General features: G+C 40.2%; 1 protein-coding gene across 7 annotated transcripts; it reads left to right on the forward strand.

Moving 5' to 3' along the window:
* LOC117254240 (protein mono-ADP-ribosyltransferase PARP6) lies at positions 1–25,857 on the forward strand. 7 transcript variants are annotated; one of them, XM_033622379.2, is made up of 23 exons: positions 1–305; positions 1,783–1,940; positions 2,534–2,611; positions 8,378–8,472; positions 8,779–8,839; positions 9,053–9,143; positions 9,318–9,384; positions 9,614–9,763; positions 13,024–13,174; positions 13,572–13,703; positions 13,897–13,992; positions 14,218–14,310; positions 15,506–15,631; positions 15,959–16,024; positions 16,424–16,491; positions 17,653–17,701; positions 17,856–17,968; positions 19,402–19,474; positions 21,218–21,287; positions 22,252–22,331; positions 22,732–22,795; positions 23,828–23,912; positions 24,817–25,857. In XM_033622379.2, exons 2-23 carry the CDS (start codon positions 1,938–1,940, stop codon positions 24,917–24,919), a joined length of 1,914 nt encoding a protein of 637 aa, XP_033478270.1. In that variant the 5' UTR covers positions 1–305; positions 1,783–1,937; the 3' UTR covers positions 24,920–25,857. The 7 variants fall into 7 exon arrangements, with proteins under 7 accessions (XP_033478270.1, XP_033478296.1, XP_033478262.1 ...); XM_033622405.2 differs by having other exon boundaries at positions 5–305; positions 13,650–13,703; XM_033622371.2 differs by lacking the exons at positions 1–305; positions 1,783–1,940 and having other exon boundaries at positions 2,489–2,611.
* The last annotated feature ends 1,920 nt before the right edge of the window (positions 25,858–27,777 follow it).

Consider the following 27,777-nt stretch of genomic DNA (forward strand, 5'->3'; position numbering starts at 1 on the left):
CAGTGTTGTCAGGCAAAATATAAGACAGCATTAGCAGCAGAGATCTGCAATAGATAAACACATAGACTCATACACACACACACCAGCTGGATTGCTCGCAGACACACACCACAAGCACAGAGGGACAGGCGCTGTAGAATTTGGGGAATCGTGGCTCTGCTTTCTCTGACATCCGATTTTAATGGGCGTATTGTCATCTATCATTTCAGTGGAAAACAGCCGCCGAGAGATAGAGGCAGGTGTGCCCTTTAAGAGGGGGAGCAGCTGAGGCAAGGACGGCATCCTAGTCTCCATCCTCTGTGGAGGTAAGTGTGGATGGATGGGATGGGGTGGGGGGGTGGGGGGGGTTGGAGAGAGTGGGGGGAGGGGAAAATCCGCCTGACTGCATTTCTATTTGTATTAAATATCAGCAAAGCGGAATGGGGACGGTGATGATGAGAAGGATGTGTGTATGTTTGGGGGCGGGGGGGTCAGTTTGTCGGCGGCTCCATTGGTATGTGAGACGGCAGAGGCTGTGGGAATGGCAGGGAGTGGGGGGTGGTGGAGGGGTGTAGATGCTAGCAGGGCTGAGGACATGGAAGGGAAGCAGACATGGAGACGAGGAGGGGAGCTGAAGTGGAAGATGGTAATGATGGGGGAGCCTTGTCTGATAGGATGCAGTTGGATGTCTGTGAGGGTGGTTTGGACATGAAAGGACCCAAACACCAGCACAGAACAGGACAAATATCCACATCACAAAGACAACAACACAGTATTGTGTTTATTTTGTGCAGACATGTAGATAATGGTCCAATCTAAGTGAAGAGATGAGCCTAGTGCCATTTGTTATTCCAGCACACCAAGAGGAAATTAATAATTGGTGTTCATTTAATTATATTGACCTAAATAGGCTATCACAATATATATTGCCTTCAAGCTATGTTGCCATTCAGTCTGTGTTGGCGCACGTATCAGGATTCAGTGCTGATAAAGATTAGAAATACTTTGTTATTTTCATAGGAGACTATGTCAATTGTAATTTGTATTCTGGTGCTGCAGTGTGAATGAAATAAGCAGCTCTGCATCTGCAGCTTTAAGCCTCGCTGAAAGGACACCATGCTCATTGTTTACATGTCTGACAGAAAATGTAATGGGCCGCCATGAAATGCAGTGTACTGGAGCTGCCCCTGTTATATCAGCGGTGTTGTTTACCCTGCAGTTTGACGTCTGATTTTGTCATCGTTTATCTCCGAATCTGGACCATATAAAATTTAAGATCTTTTTTTCTCATCATGACTGCACCTATTCATTTATAGACAACCTTTTTTTATTATGTAAAATACATGAGAAATGATGCCCACAATGTGCTCTAACAAAGGAAACTACGTGGCATCTCAAAGATTTTTCCTATTTATTTCCCAGGCAAATCAAAGACGACAGCCTAACAATGCACTGACATCATTTGTTGCGTGTCTCTAAAGGTGTGCCAACCTTTGGTGCTTCGGTATTAATAGACAAAGTTCCTGTGAAAAACAAACAACAAAACAAAGAAATGGATACATCCTGGGTACTGAACGTACAGCACATATCTCCCACACATTCTCTCCACGGTGATTAATGCCACTCTGAAAGGAGGCAGAGATGGCTGTTGCTAGGATACATGGCAAGGTGAAGTGCAGACCATTTAAAGAAAAGAGGAGGAGGGCACCATTTACAAAGCATGGCATCACTGGAGATGGCCTCTTTGTTTCTGTTTTCTGTTTTTTTCCTGCTTTACTGAATTTTAATTTCTATTTTCCCAAGATTTGGCAGCCCTGAAGAGCGTACGAAAGAGAGGCAGTCGGCCAAAGCTCTCCGGTTTTCTGTTCTCGTTCCTTCCACCTGGAAATAGGCTGCGATGGTTGGCAATATTCAAAGGCCCAAACCTGTCTGAGTGAGCCCTATGAACAGCAGACCCAATGGTAAGACAGCGAGGATTCTATTGGTGTAATCACTGCGTACGATTAAGCTGTGCCATCCATTCATGGTTTGTTTAATATTTAGAAAGTGGTAAATTTGCCGTAATCATATTGCCGTGGCTACTCACAGAAGAGCAGACTTTCCATAGACATTTGAATATTGTATTAGCCTAATCTAAGTTTATTAAATATCTGAGATACTGTAGGTTTGTGCAACAGGACCTTCAGGCTTCCAGTGTTGCTGGCAATGGCAAGAGACATGGTTATTTTTATAAAATTAAAAATAACAACAACAAAAAAAAGAGATATTTTTATCAACTCATCCTTTTTCATTGTCAGTCGAGTATTCTTTTGATGATTGTCACAGAATATCCTCTCTTTTGGAAATAAATCACGCCTCTTTGTCTCGCTCTCTCTCTCTCTCTCTCTCTCTCTTTGAGATGCTATATAAAGCAGTGTTTTGAAGCCGGGTGTTTTGAACGGGAGGCTAAATAGGGAGATGTGGGAAAGGATGTGAGATAAAAGGACGATGGAGAGAGGTTGCATTTTCTTTCCGCTCCACTATAATGGCCTGTTCACAATGTGTGGACCCACAGGACATCAAAGGCCAGTGTTGGACAGACGAGGAGTCGGATGGGGAGAACGAGTCGGAACAGTTCCTGTACGGCATTCAGGTACAGCAGAGGCTACTGTACTACTATTCGTACATTAAGGCTATGTGTTTAATCTGGTGTTTGTCAGGAAATTTGGTTTTCAATGATGGAGCATCGTTATCGTTTTTTTAATTTGACATTACAATAATCTCAAACTAGTTTAAAATGATTTTTTTTTTTTTTTTAATATTAGTTTAGATCCCAGCAAACTGTTGGCAGTAAAATAGCACATAATATCTGGACCATTAAACCATAAATAACTACTGCAAATTTCTCATAAAACCAGCTACTAGTTTTCAAGATGTTGTCATAGACCCAGGTGTCAGTCAAGCGGATGTTTTGACCCGATGTTGGCACCAGACAATAAGTCAGGGGTCACCAAATTCAATTGGCATCATTCCTTAGGGGATTAGGAATATTCGGACCAAATGTCATGGCAATGTGGTGAATAGCTGTCGAGTCATTCTGCTCTGCTAGTGCAGAACAGATGGACCAGCTGACTGACATTTCCGTCTTAATGCCTCATTGCTAGCAGGGCAAACATTTAAATTCATCTGAAGCAGAATATTCAGTTAGTATGTAAGGTATGTGTCGATGTGTTACAAGGTTCTGGGCTTGGTCTCAAGTATGATTTTTTTTTTTCAAACTGACAATAGCAAATATGACACTAACCACTCAAGTACAATACAGTTTTAGTGTCACCCCCCTGTGCGACCTTAAGTATCAATCCCAAGCTACACTCCCAAGTCAAATTCATGTCCGTGGCCGCCTTTTATTGTATCATCTCATCTCGTAAAGTTCAGCGCTCCAGTTCCATATAAGATCTTAATCTGTTAGTCATCCTTTTTTAGTGTTATCTTTCAAGTCCTGTGATTGAAATGTAAATCTAGTCTGGGACTTAAAGCTCATTTCTATGCAAGGCAGCAAACATGAAAGCAGCGTAGTGAAGATAAGGATGAAAGTGTAGGATCTGTTCCACACTCTCAGAGCCGAGGAGATGAGAGTCTGACTTCAAGTCTAGACACCAGGAGCACGTATGACAAACTTAGGTCAACTATTATTATTTATACTTGAAAATGCTATTTATGGATGATAACAAATGTGCTGAGGCATCCACAGACTGTATTAAATGACAGCATGTAAAATCATGAAAAATGTCCCAAAATGTATATGACTGCAGTAACAAAAACAAAATTTCCTTAACAAAATGTTTTGTTCATTCCTCTTAATCAAATGTCATATTATATAACTCTGTGATTTTATTGCTGATATAAAATGTACTTGATGTTGGATTAGAGCTAGGAAAGGCTGACTAAATGGAACATGTCATGTCATCGTTTCATGATGTGCAAATGCCATGTGCATCTGGTCTGGAGTGTGGTTAAAGAGATGAAACATGGAATAGCTCAGCTGCTTGGAAAAAAATGAAATTGATTTCATTAAAAAAATGATCTCATACTGAGTCAGCTGAAGACTACAGCATGGGTTGTGATTGAGAGTGGGTTAAAAACTAGTTAGCAAATGAGCAGAGAGTTCTGGACAGATACCTTAATTAATGGATAGATAATTGAAAAAGTTATCTAAAAGCAATGGATGAATGGTTGATGGAGCTAAAAGTAACAGATATGTGGTTGGAAAAGATAACTAAAAATGATAAATAACCAGTTCAAATAGGTAATCCTGTGCTGTGATGCGGTTGGTTTTTGTAGTGCAGTGGACAGAAAATAGTTCCTACTTGAAACTGCTCTGTGGATTATCGCAAGTAACCGATGCATGACTTCTGGACATACATTGCTGTTAAGTTTGTTAAATGTACTTTTTTGGTGTTATGAGCAGCACAAGCTGAGTGCCATCTCGATCAATTATATTCTGGACAAGCCAGACATCTCTACAGTCGATATCTCCAACAGTCTGCAACTCACACCAAAACAATATAGACTGGTAAATAGCACTACAGGCAAGAGGAAAAATATGCATTTTTAATTGTGGAGTGAACTGTCCTTATATGAAAAGGAACGGTAAGACCTGTTATGTTTTATACATTTAACAGAAGGATGTTCCAAAACTGTAAAGCTGTCTGGCCTAAAGATGTTTTCTGTTTGATCTGGTTATCTATTGGCAACATTTTTCTAAGATATGAATTGGGAGGTGCTAATCCATTAAGAATTTTGAATATTAATCAAGCATTGTGAATTTAAATAAGATTTTCCCAGCAAAGAAGACCACATGGGAAGTATGTTACAGTCAGGTCCATAATTATTTGGACAATGATACAGTAGTTGTCATTTTGGCTCTGTACACCACCACAATGGGTTTTAAATGAAACAATGAATACCTGCTTAAAGTGCAGATTCTCAGCTTTCATTTAAGGCTTTTTTCAAAAATGTAGTATGAACCATGTAGGAATGACAACCATTTCTTCACACAGTCCCCCGACTTTAAGGGCTCATAAGTATTTGGACAAACTAACATAATCATCAATTAAACAGTCAGTTTTAATACTTGGTTGCAAATCCTTTACAGTCAATGACTGCCTGAAGTGTTGGACACATAGGCATCATCAAATGCTGGGTTTCTTCCCTGGTGATGCCCTGCCAGCCCTTTACTGCAGCCGTCTGCACTTCCTGCTTGTGTTTTGGGTGTTTTGCCCTCAGTTTTGGCTTCAGCAAGAGAAACGCATGCTCAATTGGATTCAGGTCAGATGATATGACTTGACCATTGCAGAACATTCCACTTCTTTGCCTTAAAAATGTCTTTGGTTGCTTTTGCAGTATGCTTCAGGTCAATGTCCATCTGCACTGTGAAGCATCATCCAATGAGTTTTGAAGCATTTGGTTGAATTTGAGCAGATATTGTAGCCCCAAACACTTCAGCTTTCATCCTGCTGCTCTTGTAAGCAAGACAAGACTTCACTAGAATAAATACAGAGGGTTTATCACAAGATGCAAACCATTGGTTAGCCTTAAAAATGGAAGGCCAGATTAGAGTTTGTCAAAAACCATCTAAAAAGCCTGTACAGTTGTGGAACAGCATACTATGGACACAGATAAAACAAAGATCAACTACCAGAATGATGGGAAGACAAGAGAAGGAAGAAGGGAAGGAACTGCTCATGATCCAACGCACACCACCTCATCAGTGAAGCATGGTGGAGGTACTGTTATGTCATGGCCATGTATGGCTGCCAGTGGAACTGGTTCTCTTGTATTTATTGATGATGTGACTGCTGACAAGAGCAGCAGGATGAAAGCTGAAGTGTTTGGGGCTACATTATCTGCTCAGATTCAACTAAATGCTTCAAAACTCATTGGACAATGCTTCACAGTGCAGTTGGACAATGACCTGAAGCATACTGCAAAAGCAACCAAAGACATTTTTAAGGCAAAGAAGTGGAATGTTCTGCAATGGCCAAGTCATATCATCTGACCTGAATCCAATTGAGCATGCGTTTCTCTTGCTGAAGCCAAAACTGAGGGCAAAACACCCAAAACACAAGCAGGAAGTGCAGACGGCTGCAGTAAAGGGCTGGCAGAGCATCACCAGGGAAGAAACCCAGCATCTGATGATGCCTATGTGTCCAACACTTCAGGCAGTCATTGACTGTAAAGGATTTGCAACCAAGTATTAAAACTGACTGTTTAATTGATGATTATGTTAGTTTGTCCAAATACTTATGAGCCCTTAAAGTCGGGGGACTGTGTGAAGAAATGGTTGTCATTCCTACACGGTTCATACTACATTTTTGAAAAAAGCCTTAAATGAAAGCTGAGAGTCTGCACTTTAAGCAGGTATTCATTGTTTCATTTAAAACCCATTGTGGTGGTGTACAGAGCCAAAATGACAACAACTGTATCATTGTCCAAATAATTATGGACCTGCCTGTATGTGTGTACTATGTAGGAAGTATAATACAGTGATGGTAGCTTTTAGGTTTATTGTCCATGACCTTCAGAGCTTGTTCATTAATACAGATTGTATAGGCTTTAATATTGTATTAGTGGTAGGAGACCAAGTGGTTATATAGTATTAAAGTATAGTAAAAGAAAACCATCATATTAAATAAATCTTAGCATCTTCCAAATTTGAATTTTAGGCTTATTTTAAACTGGATGTTTTTTTTAACACAATTCATTACATAAAGTGTACAGCTATTTAGTTCTTTAAACTAGTGTACATCAACCATTCATCCATTTCTTTGAGCTAACTATTCCAAATCACTGATTGTTGGGTGAACTGTCCCTTTAGCACTTGGCTAAAAAGCAACCAGACCTGCCATACCTAGTCTTCACATGCTGGCCCTTTCTGGTCTTGTTTTGTTTGTATATCAGATTACATTCCTTCTGGTTTGACCTGTCTTCTGTATGTAATGTAATTGTATGGTGTCATGTTTTAACTGCCTGAGCTTAGTGTCTGCTTAACATTGTTTTGTATTAATGTTCTTCATTTTACATGGCCTACTTTACATGATGCCTGCCTTACTCATGCTTGCCTTACATGTGTGTTTTATTGTTGTTTAATGACTAATTTAACATCTGGTCGAGGGACAAAAGTAAAATTAGCCTTTTGGCTAACACTGGCACAGTCACAATGATGTTGATCTATGCAGCCCCTCCAGGATTTCGCAGGCTGTTTTTGTGCTTGTTGCAGCTTGAAATGGAAAAATTGCAACATATGTTGCGATATTTTTAGGCTCTTTTTGCAATAAAATTGCGGGGACAAGTAAAAACTGCAAAAATAGCTGTGTGATGCTGAAGCTTATTATTATGAGCAAGCATTCAGCGTTTCCCACAAAATTAGAATGTATATGTTATGTTGGGTTCAATCCCAGGAGGGAGCCCTTCTGTGCGGAGTTTGCATGTTCTCCCTGTGTCTGCGTGAGTTTTCTCCAGGTACTCTGGCTTCCTCCCACAGTCCAAAGACATAAATGATTGGGGACAGGTTAATTGGTGACTCTAAATTGGCCATAGGTGTGAATGTGAGTGTGAATGGTTGTCTGTCTCTATGTGTCAGCCCTGTGATAGTCTTGCGAGTTGTCCAGGGTGTACTCCGCCTTTCGCCCAATGTCAGCTGGGATAGGCTCCGGCCCCTTGCGACCCTCAAGAGGATAAGCAGTTATGAAAATGGATAGATGGATGGATGTTATGATGGAGGGGAGATGGGATGGGGGCCGTTTAAAGCAGCACTGAAGGAACTGACCCTGCTCTCTCTCTGTCTGTCTCTCTGCCCAGTTGGCACAAGCTAACGCAGCAGCAGCAGCGGCTAACATCCAGCACTGAGCTATATACGGTCCCAACAATCTCATACCGTCACCGAAACAACTTGACTCTGTCATGAAACCCTTTAATAAACGCTGAGTAATGTTAGTTGTGTGGTGCTAACAGCTAGTCTTGTCATGATAAACAGAGAGAGTGGGCAAGGAGGGGCTGAGTAGATCAGTACGCTGCATGCAGCTCTACAATGACATGAGATTCTACCCACTTTAAATTGCCAAATTTGCGGTAAAATTGCAGAACAAAATTCCAAAGTCATGTGAAATTCATGAAGATTAATTGTTGCAATCACAACAGCACAACGTCCTGGAGGGACTGTTTACTGTATGTGCATTGTCCCTGAAAATAGATAAATAAATAAATAAACACATTTGGAACATGACAGGTGGTGTCACTGAAGGGTACTTAAATTCATCTGTGACTGTTGTGGGGGCACATGAGATAAAAGAGGTTGGGAACCACTGTAGCATGTCCTGTGCTTTAAATGTGTTTAGTGTTAATACAGTGCTTGTTACAGGGGAGCTGCGCTGCTGACCTGTACCGCCACCCTCAACTGGATGCAGATATTGAGGCCGTAAAAGACATCTACACTGACAGCGCTGTCTCTGTTAGGTACAGCACACACTCACAGACACCCACAACTGTTTGAGAGGTATTGTGAAAAATTTTGAAACGGTAAAAATAACTAAGTGGTGGTGTGATTTAGTCTGCTTGCACTGCTTAATTTGCTAAACACTTCACTGGTACAGTTCAAAGATATTGTTATATTAATATTAACTAGGCACTGACTGTCTCCACAATAGGAAAAAAGAACCCCTGTTTTCTCGCTCAAGGTATAATCAGTTGAAAGGGCTGGAGTGTAATGCATCCCATTACTTATGATAAATGAACTGTATCTGTTGTTGTGTCTCCGAACAGGGAGTATGGAACCATTGATGACGTGGACATCGATCTTCATATTAACATCAGTTTCTTAGATGTGAGTCAGCATTCCTCTCTCTCCGCACACGCCTCCTCCTTCTCTGCCCATTACTATTCCAACGTTGACATTTTGCAAAGTAACACATCATTTATAATGCATCGTGTGCTCATAATTTATTCATGTAATGAGAAATGGCCCTAATTAGGATGCTAACTCTGTATATTTGTGTGTATGTGTGTATGTGTGTATGTGTGTGTGTGTCTGACTCAGGAGGAGGTTGCGACAGCTTGGAAAGTTATCAGAACAGAGCCCATTATTCTGAGACTGCGCTTTTCTCTTTCTCAGTACCTCGATGGACCTGGTGAGTAAAGATGTCAGTGTGGATGTTGGTTTTCTGGGAGGGACTTTAGGTATTTGTGCCACTCACTGAGCGTAGGAGGTGAGTACAATATGTGCTACACAAGAGGGAGAGTGAAAGAAAGAGTGCGTGTGTGTATTTGTGCACTGTGTAATAATATTAGTCATCTTTACTCAGAGCCGTCAGTAGAAGTGTTCCAGCCCTCCAATAAAGAAGGCTTCAGCTTGGGCCTACAGCTTAAAAAGTAAGTCATGAGATCTATTGTTGTGGGTATTATTGTTCATCTAATGTGAGTAATACATAGCTAAATGAGCAGCGTCACAAATACAAATCACAGAACATTTGATTTTTCTATTTTTGGTTGACTTATCATCTCCGACAAAATGCTAAAACACACCAACAGCAAAAAGGTTCAGGTGCCAGGTTCACTCACACATCTTCCTTCTTCACGCTCCTTATTTGTAACACGGCAGGATCCTGAGCACGTTCACCTCACAGCAGTGGAAGCACCTCAGTAATGAGTTCCTCAAGGCCCAGCAGGAGAAGAGGCACAGCTGGTTCAAAGCCGGAGGAACCATCAAGAAGTTCCGCGCCGGGCTCAGCATCTTCTCCCCCATACCCAAGTAGGTCTCTCTCTATCCAGGCGTCTACACAATCATGCCTGTGTTTGTTTTACAGCATGCTGCGAATTTTAGGGTCGTATTTACACTCCAATAAGTCACAGTTGTAACATTTTCATGTAAACAGATATTGTGATCAGTGATAATGCAGGTATGTTTTCAGTTTTCATATCATTGCAAAATGAGCATGTCTGTAGTTCCCAACAATGGAGCTCAGTTGTTATACTGTGCTTGGATGCTGACGTCTTAAAAACGCTGTTTTATTAGTTGTTGTCCTGATTTTTTTCTCAACACTTAAGTGTTTATAAGTGTTTGCAATCACTCAAGGAGAAGAGTACAGATAATTAACTTCAAGTGCAGGAAACAATTTGCCTCTTTTGTTCTTTTTTGGCATAATATCTGCAGCATGATCTTGCATTTTTTTGCCACAGTAGGTAGATATTGGAAAGTGTTTCTGTAAGTCAGTGAAAGCAATTCACCGAAGTTTTTAGGAAACAGAAGGCTGTAGATAAGGTTTATGGTTAAACAAATGGTTATTAGAGGTCCAGTGTGTACGATATAGGGGGATTTAGTGGCATCTAGCGGTGAGGATTACAGATTGCAACCAGGTGAAACTTCTCTCGGTAAGGATTTCTTCAGTGTTTATTGATCTAGAGGTTTTTAACGGGAGCTGAATTTTCCACAGAGGTCTCTTCCTCTCCAAAACAAACAGACCAGGTGAATAAAACCGGTAAAACCACTGAATAAAGCAGTGCCACAGTGTTTTTGCAATGCTGTTCGGCTCATCAGAGATGGGCCACTAGCAAGCACCTGCCAATGTGTGCTCAACTTTTTTCTCTAATAACTTAATGTCAGCTGACATTTTTTCTGATTCAGATGTTCAGGAGGTTTTTACTGGAACCAAGATTATCCATACAGGTGTCCTCCTCTCCAAAACAAATGGACTTGATGATTTAAACCAGTAAAAACACTGCATAAATCAGTTTCACTTTACAAATCAATGTTTTTCCAAAGCCGTGCGCCTTATCAGGGACATGCGGCTAACCCAGCACCTGCTGTTGTGTGGTCACCTTTTTTCAATGGTAACTTAAGATCCAGACGTTCAGGAGGTTTTTACTGGGAGCTTAATTTTTCACAGAGGTTTGTCCTTCACAACAAATGTACCTGGTGATTTAAACTGGTAAAAACACTGGAAAAAACAGTTTCAGATAAATATTCTGTATATTTCAGATGCTGCTTTTCACAGAGGGGTACCAACTTCTGGCCCTATATAGAGCCAGTGTTTGGTTTGCCCATTGTGGGCTACTGTAGAAACATGACTATGTCCATAAACATGGACCTACTTCCTATGTAGATATAAATGGCTAATTTTAATGTAATGAAAATATCATTTTTATTTTCAAGTGATTATACACTAAAGAACACAGACTTATTTTATTACATTTCTGCCAATATATCCCCTTAAATCCTGGACGACCTTTAATTATCATTTACAAATAGCTTATTAATACTGATGGGCTTTAAATATTTAAATATTAGAACAGTATGTTGTCTTCTCCTAAATTTCAGTGATTTGATTTGTATCTTGTCACAAAACATTCTAAACACCCCATTCTGGAAAAATCTTCACTGGGAAAAATCCGCTTTCACAGGGATCTGTGAATTACTTTTATCTTGTGTCACAATTTTATGTCTTTCTTCTTAATTCTTCTGTGAATCATTTTGTGTTGTGTGATCTAGAACGGTGCTTATACGAACACATTTACTTACATACAAGTGAGCTATTTTCCCAAGACTGAAGATTTCTGTTGGAAGATAGTGATGGAAATACTTAGTGAAGGTTTGCCTGTGAAATATGAACTGTGGCAAAGAAGACAAGCAGGGAAAAGGAATCTCTGGCACTGCATGTTACAGATTGACTAAAACTCAGAATTTGACAATCTCAACCAATTTCCCTGGGGGGAAAGAACTCTTCTCGGCCTCTGTCTTACTCTGCGATGCTTTGACAGTTATGGGTGCACTGGGATTGATTCTCGGCTCACTCGGTGGAGGTCAGCCTCGCTAATTACTAGGCTGTCTTGACATCCTCACAACCTGACAGGAGTCTCATGTCAAGAGTGTACATGGATGATGTCCTGAGAGTGATGGTGGAAGTGAACACTGGTTCTTGTATATTAACAGTTAGTGACTTGAGCCACTGCCCAAAAAGATTTGAGTTGTCAGAGCTAGTATAATACTGTAAGTGTACTTTAACACGTGTCACTGTGAAATAACCCAGGTACTGACCTTGTAAACACATTGCAGTGTTACCATGTAAGCTTGCTGTGATCATTGATAATTATGATTTTATACAAAGTAATTTCAGATTTGACCTTTAAAACTAAACCCTCCAATGTATCATAAGTAAATAAGATTCAGTCACACACCCATAAAAAACACAAATTAGGTTTGATACATATTAATTAAATAAAAGCTCCATAAATGCATGTCTAAAAAGATAGGTTTTGAAATTTCATTTGAGGCTGTCTACTGATTCAGAGAGTCTGACGTCCTCCTATATATATATATATATATATATATACAGGCTATACAGAGACGAGGGCCAGTGACACAGCACGCAGCATCACCATGCTTTGAGGTTCTACTCTGCTCTACTCTGGGGGACATTTAATAGACCAGAGGTAGAGGATCTAAGGGATCTAGAGGGAATGCATTTGACTAACATATCAGATAAATAGTCAGGAGCCAGTCTATTAGGAGATTTAAAAACCAAAAGTAAAATTTTAAAATGAGCAGGAAGCCAATGAAGAGTCTCCAAAACTGAAGTACAGTAATGTGTTCTCAATGTTTTGTCTTGGTGAGAGGACATGTGGCTGCATTTTGGATCATCCCCAGTTTGTTTAAAGATTTCTTTGAGAGGCCTGAGAACAAGGCGTTACAGTCGTCAAGTCTGCTTAAGATAAAGGCATGAACAAGTTTGTTGGTGTCTTCTTTAGATGAAAGTAACAGGCAGTGTTTGGAAGATGGAAAAATGCATCGTTGGTGATGTTTCTCACTTGGGGTTTAAAACACAGGTCACAGCCAAAGATGATATCAAGGTTCTTTACTTCATGCCTTTTGTTCAGAGCCAGCTTTTGTAAAAGAGTATTAGAATTATCGAAATTGGGGAAATTGTCCAGTGACATGGGCAACAACATTAGCATTTTCTCATTGCAGATCAGTCATTAAGTGATGCGCATGACTTGTCTCCTGTTTTTTTGTAGGTCTCCAAGTTTTCCTCTGATCCAAGACACAGTTTTAAAAGGGAAGCTGAGTGTCCCTGAGCTGAGAGTGACCCGCCTGATGAACCGCTCTATCTCGTGTACCATGAAGAACCCCAAAGGGGAGCTCTTCAGCTATCCACCAAACAGCCAGGTCAGTGCCAGTCTGGACAAATCAGCACACAGGCATCTCTCAGATACCTCTCAGTTTAAATTTTAATTTGCGGCATTGATAAAATTCTATTGTCCACTTATTTGTCTGTCTTGTGTCTCACTCATAAGTTCGTAGTGTCACAGCTCTCAGGCTCAAAATCACACACACCTTCTTACACAGCTGATGCAGAAATTGTCCACAATTCTACAAAATGTTAATAATGAATGCTGTTTTCAAGGCACTGTATATTTCTGTTTTAATCCACTGTGTTCCACTCTGACCCTCTTCTCAGTCACCCGCCACCTGCACTGTTCCCACCTGAGCCTTTCCCTACCCCTACCGTAACATGGCTGCTGCGCTGTTTCCCATAATGCTTTGTCTTCACTTGACTCATCAGACTGTGGCTGTCCCGGCGGCCAGGGCCCCTGCGCAGATTACCACGAGGCAGCTGATTGAATTGTTTTTCTCATCCCAGGCGGGCGGCCACTGCAAGAACATCCCTACCTTGGAGTATGGCTTCTTAGTGCAGGTTAGACCTCGAGGAGTTATGAGGGGGCGCAGTGCATTGCTGTGCTAGAAGAGGTTAAGACAGTCATATAACAGCAGAACAAAATTGTAGTTTTGTGACAGCTCTGCTGGCAAACTAGTCTCTGTTCCTTTATATGGCAGTACTGGAGGTGGGAGTGATAACTGGGGACTCCACTGTGCTTTTCTCTAAACAGATTATGAAGTACTCAGAGCAGAGGATCCCCACGCTCAACGAGTACTGCGTGGTGTGTGACGAACAGCACGTCTTTCAGAATGGATCCATGCTGAAGGTATCAGACAAAAAGAGGAACATAAATTATAGATTTTAAAACCACTTCATATTGCCTTAAACACATTTATGAATAGCATATGATGTTTCATCTGTCTTAGTAATATAATCCTGTTAATGTAGTCATGAGGGAGCATGATAAAGAGAGAGGAAGACAGTGTGTGTCGGTATGTGTGTGCATTTTTGTTATTTTCATCCCTCTTTGTCTCTGTGTGTGTTTATATAGCCGGCTGTGTGCACCAGGGAGCTGTGTGTGTTCTCTTTCTACACTCTGGGTGTGATGTCTGGAGCTGCAGAGGAAGTGGCCACCGGAGCAGAGGTGATGACACAACTGATATTTATATATATATATGATATAATCAAAATATGATAACATTTGTATTATTTGTATATTTTTTTCCTGTAATAATTTAGTCTTAATTACCCCAAAATTCCCTTTTGATCTTAGAAATAAAGAATAAAACTAACATACATGTAAGAGCATCTCACACACTGACACATTCCACTTGGAATGGAGATGTTGTGAGGTTCCCTTCTGATTATTTGTAGTTTAAACTAGAGCCGGGCGATAGGGACTAAAAATCTTACCTCTGTATTTTAAGGCTGAATAGCAATTAACAATATATATCACACAGAAGAGCCCTTCTGTGTGGAGTTTGCATGTTCTCCCCGTGTCAGCGCGAGTTTTCTCCGGGTACCCTGGCTTCCTCCCACAGTCCAAAGACATGCAGGTTAATTGGTGACTTTAAATTGGCCGTAGGTGTGAATGTGAGCGTGAATTATTGTTTGTCTGTGTCAGCCCTGTGATAGTCTGGCGACCTGCACAGGGTGTACCCTGCTTCCACTGTCAGCTGGGATAGGCTCCAGCACATCCACAACCCCTAACAGGATAAGCGTTTATGGAAAATGAATATATATCTCTGTATTTTCTACAAAGTGGTCAAAATAATCAGTTGTAAGTCAAAGCCACATGTGATATGTTACAAGCACTGTTATTAAAACAGATTGTGATCAAAATAAAATGCAAAGACAGGGTTTCCTTCCTGGATGAAAATATACAGCCACAGAACAGGTAAATGAAAAATTATACAAGACAAATAGCCTATATCAGATAAAAAAGGCCTATGTCTGAGAATGCTTCTTCATTTGTAGTAACAGACTGATTAAAACAGAGTACTGGGCCAGCACTGTGTGTCCCTCCATGCTGCAGGAGAACTTGTGAGCGTGGGGTTGTGCAGAGAGTGTGAGAGGAGAGATACAAACATTGGCATGGCTTTACAGAAGAAACTGGTTAATGCAACATCAGACAATATGTATGTAAACGGTATTGTCTCATCCTAAATCTCATTTAAAAATACATCAGTATACTTATGCTGCCCAGTTCGAGTTTATACGTGTTATTGTAACTGAGGTAGGTTCTTCTGCACTGAGTCATTAAAAGTATCAAATGGGTTGATAACAGCATCACATACAGTAAAGGCATAAATATAAATGTTTAATCCCTCCCCCTGCAGGTGGTGGACCTACTTGTGGCTATGTGTCGAGCTGCCCTCGAGTCACCCCGTAAGAGCATCATCTTTGAGCCCTACCCATCAGTTGTTGACCCCAATGACCCCAAGACTCTGGCCTTCAACCCAAAGGTCAGCATCCTCACTACTAGAATCATGATGACTAACTAAGTCAATACACAAATATGATTCCAAGATGAGAACAGAACAGAACTAGACAATATAATTGTAGTTATTCACAAACTGAATGCATGGAGTTATGTTACAGTAATGCTTAACATTATATTATTAGTTGTATCTATGAAGAATAGACTTTTTAAAAATAAAATGAATAGGAATAATTTAGAAATGGTCACAATGTTCAGAAAACTTTCACCTCTACTAGTGATTTTAGATGTCTGTATGTTGTTCCCTCTCTCATTGCATACAATGGATGTTTGGCTCAACCGATGAACACAGAAGAAGAATTATGAAAGACTGCAGAAAGCACTGGACAGCGTCATGTCCATTCGAGAAATGACCCAGGTACAAGGAGGAGATGGGAGGGAAAGAACAAAGGGCCACAGTGGATCTAGGCTACAGTTAGGCTTGATGTGTAATGTTTGTGATATAATCCAAGCCAGATAAAATGTTTAAGATATAATATAATAATCATATTATATGATATCATCACTCTGTGTCCGTGACTGAAAATGTCCATTACACAGTCCTGTATTTAGAGGCACATTTGAGCTGCATGGTTGGGGTCTTTGTTTATCAAAGTGATAGTTGTTTCTTTCTGTTCCTTGTTTTCCCACTGTGGCTTGACTGCATCTGCACTATGTATAAAACACATAAGAAGTCTAGATTTGAACACTTGGATATTTGGCTTTGAAAGAAAGGGGGAAAAAGTGAAAACAACACATGCCTGTGTATTTTTTCCAGGGCTCATATCTAGAGATCAAGAAACAGATGGACAAACTTGACCCTTTGGCCCATCCACTGCTACAGTGGTGAGTAGAGAGGATCTGTCTGTCTGCTTTGCCTGTTAACAGGATTTGACTTCTTTTCAGAAAGTGATATACAACAAAATAATGCTTATAGGCTGTTTTTATTTACATTTCACAATAGGCACTTTTGTAAATCATAAACTTGAAGGTGACTTAGATATTTCTCAATCTGGACCCTGTTTTCCCTCGTTTTTTTGTCTAAGTGACCAACCAGACTCCATTTAAATGAGCAGTAATTTATCGTCGTAAAACACTCTTCATTCAAAGCCAATAGAGACAAAATCAAACTCACAAAAGTTGTCTTGGTTCATCTTTCTCCTGTCCAACAATCCCCGTCTCTGGTTTGGTTAAAATTATCTCTTTATTCGCCCAGTTCAATGAGAAAATATGCACTAAAATTAATGTGTATTTAAATGGAGTGTGGTGGATTTGGTGATGGTGATTGTGGGGCTGTAACGATCTTACTCTTTAATAAAAAGGCCTATTTCTGTAGGATCCTTTGCATAATGTTGTCAGACATTTAGGATAATTATCCAAGCCTGTCAGTGGCAAATACAAGCACTTTTAGTGGATCTACATTGACAGTGTGCACATGCCCCGATTCATTACATTGCAGTCTTTTTTGCTCTGCTGGCTGCAGCCCTCATGTCAGTACTGTACCAGTTTCTTTTTTTTAAAAAAAAAGCTCTTATTTAAAGTATTTTTAGATGTTTATAGAAAAATAAACGCCATAGAGAACACTGTGTGTTGAGTATTCATTAGTCAATGGGTTAAATGTCCCTTTATTTACTGTACCAGTCTCCATTAGTCACTTGGACACCAAAAAAAGGGAAAATAGGCTTTACGTGATAATAATAATAATAATAATAATAATAATAATAATAATAATAATAATAATAATAAGTTATTCTTTAATGTTGGCTGAATTCCATTTGGCTAGTTTCATGGTCCTGCTTTTGTGCATGTTGGCTCATTGTCACACTATCATGGCATACTGGGACACATGAATATAACTGCGCCATTGTTAATGTTATTAATAACACCTGTGCTTTTCCTATTTTGACAACACAAAATGTCTGCTGTAAAAAGCAGCATAGCGTACTTTAAATTCTGTCACACCATATTTTATTTATTTTTTGGTTCCTCTCTCTTGTCTTTTTGCAGGATTATTTCCAGTAACAGGTCTCATATCGTCAAGCTGCCGCTGAGTAGGGTAGGAACCAGAATGACATCCCCTCAAGTGTCCTTCTGCAAATTACTCTCTTATTACTGCTACATTATGTCATTTAATGGTTAATACTCACTCTCTATCTATGTGTTTGTCTCTTTCTCCCTCTCACTTGTTCCTTATGATCTCATTGTGATAGCAACTGAAATTCATGCACACCTCCCACCAGTTCCTGCTGCTCAGCAGCCCCCCGGCCAAGGAGGCTCGTTTCCGCACTGCCAAGAAGCTTTATGGCAGCACCTTCGCCTTCCAGTGAGTCCACTTTGTTCCTCTCGTTAGCTGACGCAGCATTCATACGATCGAAACCCTTGTGTTTTCATCGAAGGACTACTTTGAAGCTTATGGCTTGTAAAGCTACAGTCGCAGAGTTAAAATCATTATGCTGTTAGAAAATATCAGAAAATAATTTGCAGTTATTATATTGTTAAGCTTGTGGCTGCTGGGCAATTATAATGTGAGAAATCACCTACTGTGAATAATGGATCTCAAATCAAGCATAGTCACTAAAATGCATGCATAATTTAGCATTACAGCAGTACACTCTGTCAAACATGAACACGTCTCGGTGTAACACCTGGTCATTATGTTGCGGATGGAGGAGCAACTCTAGCAGATTTTTATGGAACCATAACAAACAACAGCACAGTGCAGTGGCCATTCTCTTGGACAGAGAAACCACCTTGCTAAGCCAGCACATGGAGCCAGCAATATCTGTGAGATCGAGATTTGTACTGTAGCAGATGGGGCTTTGCTGAATATTTTAGATACACACAGCCCATCTGGGCACTCGCAGGGTACAGCTAACCCATGAGCAGTGCTAACAGTCTCTCTTTATGCTACAAATTTAATAATTTTCGGCAGGAAATGCCAAATTTGTATGTCAGCTTGGCTGCCATCATTTTATATTGATATAAATAGAAACATAGCAAATATAAATACATGTTCAGAGTCGGTTTAACGACAGTCTGCGAGATTTAGACGGGAATCCATACACAGCTGATGCGTGAAATTGAGAACTTTTTTCCTGAAGAACATAGTGCTTCAAAACAGTTAAAAATAACAGCACTCGTGACACTGCTGTGACTGTTGAATTTTATTTTAAGACAGTGCAGATACCTTCGCTGAGAGATGTATTTAGATACCCATCCTGTGCTGAAAGACAGCAGTGATGGGTTGTCATCTCTGATCTTCATCTTTAAGTACTTTTTTTTAGTTTTAAATGATAATTTCTGTGATGATGTAACAGAATGTCCCAAAATGTCCTTGCACAAATGGTATAAATAGATGACTACAGTAGCTCATTTGTAGTTGGCAGGCAGGAGCTTGAATCTTCTCTCCTCGTGAATTTCTAATTGTAGGTTTCACAAAATACATCTAAAATGATAAAAAGTAAAAAGCTGTAAAGGTAATATGACAAAGTTCAATATTTTTTACAGTAGTAATTCATGACATTTTCAAATACAGTTAATAATATGAAATAATACTGTAGTAAAAGTCCATTTGCTAATCCCTTTAAGTGAATCAGAGGTCACAGACGTAATGCGCCTCAGTGTCATTCTAAACAGCATGGATCTGGCCCACTACACATCAGTGGTTACACACTGAGATCCACGCTGTTTCTATTCACACAGCACTTTGTTTTATCTCTTCTTTCTCATCTCTCCCTCTCTCTACACTTGCTCTAGTGGTTCCCATATAGAGAACTGGCACTCTGTTCTGAGAAATGGACTAGTCAATGCCTCTTATACCAAACTGCAGGTACGTAACCCTGGCAGTTGGCTGGAATTTACGATGCATCTCCTCTCGGACAGTAAACCTGCTTTCTGACAGAGCAGGCTCGCTGTCCGGCTGATTCATTTTTGCAGTTAATGGATGCCAGCTTCCCTTTCGTCAGCTTTGCAATTGGCATTTTAGCGAGCGGGGCACACCGGGAGACATTTCCTGGCCAATGTCGGCCACTTTCTACTGCCACCGGCAGCAGCAGACAGCACGTCCCTTCCTGTTGCGGGACAAAGGGAGGGGGCTGTGGTGTCGGCTGTGATGTCAGGAGGCTGCCTGTGTGCCCTGTTGGGATTAACCACCTAGAGCACTGAGTAGGCTAGGTCTGAAGCTGAAGGATGCAAAGGACAAGCTCCGTGGTAGTGAGTATAGACTTCCTGTGGGTGAATAAGGAGAGCTTCCAGAAAAGGTCAGTAACTGGCACCACTCATTATCTATTCAGACTTGGGTCAAATAGTAGCCTCAAATCATTAAAGACTTTATCTAAGCCTAGTTGGTACAACCGGCCAAAATACTGTTTCAAGGCAAAAGCAGAAATCCATACTTTTCTTCCAAGTCCTCATCCATCTGCGTCTTTATATTGTTCTGCCAAGGTTGCTGCTGCTCTTTGTGACCCAGGTCTGTAAAAGATAAATAAATTATAAAACAAGAAAAGAAGAAGTGAGCACTAGAGAGCGCAGAATTGTCTCATTTGCACAATACGGCGGCTAATGACTGCTCGGAGATACAGCGGCATGTCCTGAAAATAGATGAAAAACAATTAAATGTGAAATCTCAAGGATCTTTGAAACGCTCACGTCGGCCGTGATTGCTCTATCATGCTGATGTGTTTCATTTATGCCTTCTTTGTTCTCCAACTTTTTGAACTCCACCATCTTTGATCTCGCCTCGGTGCTCGCCTGCCTCCTCTTTCTCCTCTCCGTTTCACCTTGAGCATTGACACCCCGCCTTCCTCTGTCATTGTGTTTCACAGGAGGAGGAGGAGGAGGAGGACGACCGAGTCTGCCTCCAGCTCCTGTCTATTGTTCCTTTTGATTTCTTCCAGATGTGCCACGTCCTGACCTCCATCTCCCCCACATTTCACTCCCAAACTATCAAGTTGCTCTTTGTTCTACCTCTTGTTTCTCCTCTGGTTTCGCTGTGGCTTATGAACACCATCTTGCACCTGTGGTCCTTTTGTTGTCCTCGTTCTGGATGCTCTTGTGTGTGGAGGCTCATCATCATCATCAGTCACCCTCATACTTATCCATCTTTACCTGCAAGCCATAAGTCATGGTCTCATTCCAGCATTGCTTGAAAATCTTAACATTTTATCCACAAATTTCATTCATAAAATTCAAGAGTGTCACGTGATCATCTCTGGACTACAGTTTGTTGTAAGAAGAAAATATTTTGGCAGTTTAAAGGTGTAACTGTGTGGGTTATAAGAGTTGTTTCAGATCACTGGAATAATAAAACAATCTTTTCTGTCTTCTGCTCTTTGCGATCCACTGTCTTTGGATTGTGTGTGTGTGTGTGTGTGTGTGTGTGTAGTATGCTTGGTTGTTGAGGTCTGCCAGGTAAATTATAACACATGTAACACTGACTTATACATGCTGGTATGTATTGCACTGTATGTGTGAGTACATTTGTGTGTGTGTGTGTGTGTGTGTGTGTGAGTGAGGCTGTCCTGTGCAACTGCTCAGTGACCCTTCCTTCCTTCCTGCTCTTTTCAAACCCAAGCTGCATGGGGCAGCGTATGGAAAGGGCATCTATCTGAGCCCCATCTCCAGCATATCTTTTGGATACTCAGGTAGGAACGGCTACCTTGCCACTCAGCTCCCTCCGGCTCCTCCCTCTCCCTTTTTACACCACCATGTTGACTGAGTACGCTCTGTGTTTGTAACATGGCCTGATTATCATCCCGGAACACTTCATTTTCACATGTGGGAGCTTTCCATGCTATCCTGTTGTGCTGCTCTGTGTTGTGTTTCCATTTTTGGGTGATGGGCCTTGGGCCTTCTTCTCTGAGCTTGTGTGCCGCCTATCATACCATACATTATGTTGTGGCTGTGTAAAGTGGAGCTCTCAGTGGATCTGTGTGTGTTACTTTGTACTTTGTTGGCTTTTAATATTATTTTTGTTTTTTGGGGTGTGTGTGAAGAGAAATTTAAACTTAACTTGAAGTCATTACCTTAATTCCCCTTGTATATTTCTGTTGAAACACAATTTCAGAGGTTAGTTTTGAGGTCTTACTATGGTTTTGGTGCTGGTTATGTGGATAAGCAGGTTGCCATAGGTCCCCACCTGTTACCATTATTACTTAACAAGCCCCTTAGCAATGCTCTCCCATTTTTAAGGATGGGTTTGGAATGAATTATTCTGTGCTATTATAAAAACTGCATCAGTTGCTGGCATTATATACATTTGGCTTACTCTGTCCTTGCCCAATCAACACCAATAAATACATAAGTTTATTGCACAAATGATCAGAAGTAACAGCATTATCTAAAGCAGTACTAGGGTTACAGCTGTATCACCTTTTTGTGTTGATACTGTGAGTGTTGCAGTTCATGTGGCAGTTTAATTTCTAAATGTAGAAATATTCAGAGGGATTTTGGAACAACCTTCATATGAAGGTTAGCACCGTGGGTAATAATTTGTCTCTGTACAAGGAGCTGGAGACCATTAGAGGAAGGCTTTTCACAGCTTGAGTGACTCGAGGTAAGGTCATTCTGACTCAGGGTTGTTTGCTGTCTGTGTGCTGCTTCTTGCAGGAATGGGGAAAGGACAGCACCGCATGCCCACCAAAGATGAACTGGTGCAGCGTTACAACCGCATGAACACCATACCACAGGTCAGGGAACTGGATGTGTTGCATCCTCACATATAAAGATATACCATTATCGTTTTGAAGGATAGTTGCGCTCAATGAATCCAGACTCCTGTTGCAAACAACAAAGAACTGCAAATAAATGAGGCAGAGACATGGAACGATTTAAAGCCTTGAGGAAAAACTAAGCTGACTGCGAGATGAGCACTGTTACTCAAAAAAAAAAAACAATGTATTTGAGAATGTTTTCTATTCTGATTTCAAATCTTTCTTAGAATCACTGCACCCTGGTTTTGACTATTACACTCTGTACACTTTCAGTGTTTGTAGTTCTCAGTGTTAGATATAATCATCAACTCAGTTAGATCCTGGTATTTGCTGCACCAGGTTGGTGGGACTTAACTGTTGTCTCTTTCCTCAACAGAGCCGTCCAATACAATCAAGGTTTCTCCAGAGTCGAAATCTGAACTGCATCGCTCTGTGTGAAGGTAGGAACAAGCAGATGGTATCATAAGTGTAAAATCTGAGATCATTTTGAACAATATTATGATGTGTTTCTGTCTAACAAATACACATTTAAATGTAAAATATGATATGAAGAATAATAGTATATGAATTAATTATTATTATAATGACCTAAGACACTCTTCTCAGTGAAAACAGTAGTACTTTTTTTTTTTTTTTAAAAAAGAAGAGCCAAACAGCAAGAGAATACCGTGAAGTTACATCATTAAAATCGAATTAAAACTGGCTAATGTGACTAGTGTCTTAATGTGCAGTTAAAAAAAAAGCCGTAGCAATTATCATAATATGATCATTGTCATCATCATAATAAGAGAACACAATTAAAGATAAACAAAAGAAGTGCTGTGGATCAGCTGGGATAATAACTGAGTTTAAGGTCTTAAAGCAGAACACCACTCTAAATTAAGAAATACAGTATGTCGTTTCCATGGTTTAGAAAAGTTAAATCAATATTTGTGAACATGAGCTGCTTTCTTTTACAGCCAGAAATCAGAGAAGTCTCAAACTTGTGATGTCATAGGGTAAAGACTCTGGAGCTACTCCATAGAGAGTGAATGTTTTATGTTTGTTTAGTTATTTTTATAACCAAGTGAGCTTTATTCTATTGCAGTGATCTCAGTTATGAAGCAGAAAATGTTCTCATATATGCTAAACATTCCCCTGGGTGCTCTCACTGTGTCATCTGGAATATTTTTTACAATTCATTGTCTATGGAGTAGCTTCAGACTCTGTACTTGATGATATCACACCTTTGGGTTTTAGCACGCTAGTTTTTGGATTTGGGAGAGAACTGTTCGTGTTTAGTATTATTTTTGGACTGTCTTATGAATAACATTCATTTTGAAAATGGGCGTAGTTCCCCTGTAAGCTGTAGTGCATCTTATGTCTCTTAATGTATAACGGCAAAACCATAGTGCTAATTATGATAAAATAAAAGTAAATACAAACAACCATTTCTAATTTCATGGTGAAACATTTGTGTCTCTTGTCACCAGTTATCACATCTAAGGATCTGCAGAAACATGGTAACATCTGGGTGTGTCCAGTATCCGACCATGTCTGTACTCGCTTCTTTTTTGTGTAAGTATTCCCAACACTTTTTAACTTCTTGATCACATTCAACAGAATTAATGCATTATTACCAAAGGAGTTGGCATAACAACCAGGCAGCAACTATTAAAAAGATAATCATCTCTCTTAAAATTCATAGTGTATCACTTGCTTATTTTTTTCTTGCACATGAGGAAAGTGATTTGATGAAGAATTGTGTTACATGCCGCAGCCATCCCTCATCACTCATCATCATTTTAAATTAGCAGTGAATAAATTGAACCGATGGTTGAGTGGCGTTACCGCTCCACTAAACTGGGTTCCTCTCAGGTCACAGCCTTTCAATATGATGTTTAAAACTGTGTTTTTGGAGCTCGGCAAATAACACATGGCACCCACACTGGCTGCTGATGTTAGGACTCTGAGTCCAAACGTTGGAAACGGGGATTCACCAGATGGCAAAGTCTATTATCATGTCCACTGCTGTCTTCTAAGTTGGAAATTCAATTTGAGATGGCCTGCTATCAAATTTAAATCACAGCTAAATATAATTCGATTCTGAACTTGTGCTCAGCGTATGCTTGTGTTTTTCAGCTTGAAGAAATGTTGATGTGATTAGGACAAAAACGAGACGATGTGTTGTGCCAGGCCTAACAATACCCCCTCTGAAATCACTGTAATTCACTTGCTTCCTAGACAACAGAAGCTCACAGAGGCTCATTTGTCTATGGGAAGGTTATTTTTTATCATCAGTATTATGTCTTGCTGATGAGATAAGAATAAAATTTAGCTGTTTATCTTTAAACTGGGCCATTATGCTACCAGATTGTAGAAAAATGAAGGGAGTGAGAAAGAGGGGGGATAAAAACTCAAGCAGCAACTGATGAAAAGTTGAAAAGAAACCACATATCAACTCATCCATGTATATGTGCAGGTATGAGGACGGCCAAGTAGGAGATGCCAACATTAACACCCAGGAGCCTAAGGTGCAGAAGGAGATCATGCGTGTGATTGGGACCCAGATCTACTCCAGCTAATGGCGGTTCTCCATACGTCTCTCTGGCGGAGGCACGCAGGCAGGCAGACAGCGAATGTTTGGGCGGGCTGACCTCGGGCCTTGTACTGAAGGCCGGGGGAGCTCTTGAGCACATTATTTCTAAAGTTGTTCTCTTCCAGTCTTCTCGTTTACCTCTCCCTTTCTTTGTTCCTCTTCGCAAAGTGGTTACACATCATATGTTCATTTAACCTTCAGTTAGGTTTAACCTGGTTAAAGTCTGTCTGCTTTTATGTCATTTACAACAGAAGTCAAACACCTTGCTGAAGAAAAAAAGGAAGTAGTCACTGTTATGGCTCCACACACACACACACACACACACTCCTTTCTTGCTGCACTTTTACTGATCCTCTGGACTAATTATCTCTATTTATCATTTCTCTTTGTGAATATCTAGTTAAAAAAAGAAAAAAAGGAATCATTCCACACCATAATTAGATCCCTTTGTGGCAAATAAGTGATGGATTTACATGCACATAGAAGTTTGTTCTCTTATTGTGTTTGCAAAGGCATTATCTCTGATCCGTTTATTTAATATTCTTTGACTAATGACATGAATTAAGGTCTGTGACATGGTTATCTGAGGGGCAAGCAGCGCTCTGTCATTTTGTCCTTGTTCGCTCCCAGAATCTAATAAGCGAGGTGTGGCTTGAACTCAACTTTACATACACTATAGGCACTTTGTTTTTGATGATATTATCAAATGTAAAAAAAAAAAAAAAAAAAAATACAGCCATTGAAGGTATTACGATTTTTCTTTCATTACAGAATTACGACAGTCCTGATTGATTATGCACTTTCAAAACCTCACAGCCTCCAAATGTCATACAGGAATTTAAAAAAATATATATCTGACTGGACAGAAGTGACATGGCAGGTTCAACAACAAGCATCATAAAATAAAAAAAAAAACAGTTGATTTAATCTGTGGACATGTTATATCTGTTGTGTTATGTTTTGTGTTAAAAAAAAAAAAGACCACAATCTGTCGTACATTATCGTTTTATTGGCGTAGCCATCACTTTTTCTTTAGGTGATGGATATCTCATTTCCAGATCAGTCTCTTTGTGTATGAACTACACTTCCCATTGGATTCACAATTTACAAAATCTACTGTACAGAAAATCATGGATAATTTTCCCAAACTATCTACTGACAGTATCCAGTCCAGGTGAGCTCACATCCTCCCAGCCCCACCCTGATGGACACTGGATGTTAAAGATCTGCATTAATGTGCAACTCTATGTTTTCACCTTGGAGGACAGCAACCTTGTATAGCTAATCAAGTTTATCAGTTAGTCATGTACTGTATGTATGTATGTACGTGTGGGTTTGTATTTTCTTGACATTATACTAGACATTGCACTTATTCAACGTTTGCCTAAACTGGAGAATCGGACTGTCCTCGGACCTGCAGTAGACGGGTAGTGGAGGAAAAGTGGTGGGAAAAAAGTATTTATGGAGTCAGCAAGACTATAATATCCAACATTTTAACCCTGTCTGTACTGAGATGGGCTTTCAGTGTCTCCTGGAACTAAAACCTCTGACTGCTGAATGGACTTTAAGGCACTGAAAGAGAGCAAATTGTAAATAAGGACATTGGAGACGTCATTAAAATGTATTGCCCCAGAAAGAAGTGGACGTGCAGCTTTCTCATTGTGTCGCGGGGACTGTGCTTATAGCTGATGCCTGTTTTTGCTAAGAGGTTTAAGCTGCGAGTCTCTTTGAGAATCTATTCTCTGGCTGTCTGTCTCCGGTGAGTAATGTTGTCAGAGATGATGTTGACGACAATGATGGTGATTATGATGATGATTATGAAAGGCGACGATGCAGGAAAAAAAAGAATAAAGCCTGATTTTGCACAGTTTTACATACGCTCTCCTTTTCTTTGAAGTCTCAGTGGAAAATAAGTGTGGCTATTAAATGTAGAATAGTCTCTTGTGGTTGAAGCTTTGTGCAAGCACTTTGGGCAGAAGGGGGCACCATTACTCCACCGACATATGTGGACCACCTGAGTTCTCTGTTCTATTTGAAATCCAGTCTGAGAATCAAACCAGACTTTAACACCTATAATCATGGAAAGATGGGGCGTTGGTGGCTTAGTGGTCGAGCAGGCGCCCCATGTACAAGGCTGTTGCCTCAGCAGCCTGGGTTCGACTCCAGCCTGTGGCCCTTTGCTGCATGTCACTCCCTCTCTCTCTCTCTCCCCCTTTCACACTTGTCTGTCCTATCAAATAAAGGCTAAAAATGCCCAAAAAATATCTTTAAAAAAAAAAAAAAAATCATGGAAGGATTATTGAATGGGCCCACAGGGCACAGGCCTAGGGGCCCAAAGTATCAGGCCTGATATTCATCTGCAAAATCACTCAAATATCAACCAGCAAGAGAATCAAAATAACCAAAAAGAGAAAGAAAAATACCTTAAAGAGATGCAAAGGAACTGCAAAAACACAGTAACTACAAGAAATGGGCAAAACAACCACAGAGACACACACCTTGTGATCTTTTGTACTTTTAGAATTTTTCTTGTGTCAGTATGTGTGCTGTGTTCTTGTGATCTGTGTCTTTTTTTGTCATTATTGCCCCTGCTGCTGAGGACATTTTAAATTCCCCCCCGTGGATTAAATAAAGTCTATCTATCTATCTATCTATCTGCATGTCTGTCTGTCTGTCTAACTACTAAAAAAACGACCTCAAAGAGACACAAATCCACAAAAAGGTGCCAAAGACATTAAACAACAACAACAACAACAACAACAACAACAACAAATAAGAGCAAAACCAGTACAAAGTATGTGTCTTGCTCCTGTGTAGGAGAGGTGCTGGGCCTTTTGCATATCT

Source organism: Epinephelus lanceolatus, chromosome 2 (assembly GCF_041903045.1).
Source record: "Epinephelus lanceolatus isolate andai-2023 chromosome 2, ASM4190304v1, whole genome shotgun sequence".
NCBI lineage: Eukaryota > Metazoa > Chordata > Actinopteri > Perciformes > Serranidae > Epinephelus > Epinephelus lanceolatus.

Excerpts from the sequence above, each read along its gene's own strand:
- LOC117254240 (XM_033622371.2), top strand. The coding sequence starts at position 2,504 with ATGGCCTGTTCACAATGTGTGGACCCACAGGACATCAAAGGCCAGTGT. Across the intron at positions 17,702-17,855 it reads TCAAGCTGCCGCTGAGTAGG|CAACTGAAATTCATGCACAC; the intron begins GTAGGAACCAGA and ends TCATTGTGATAG. Across the intron at positions 22,796-23,827 it reads CTGCATCGCTCTGTGTGAAG|TTATCACATCTAAGGATCTG; the intron begins GTAGGAACAAGC and ends TCTTGTCACCAG.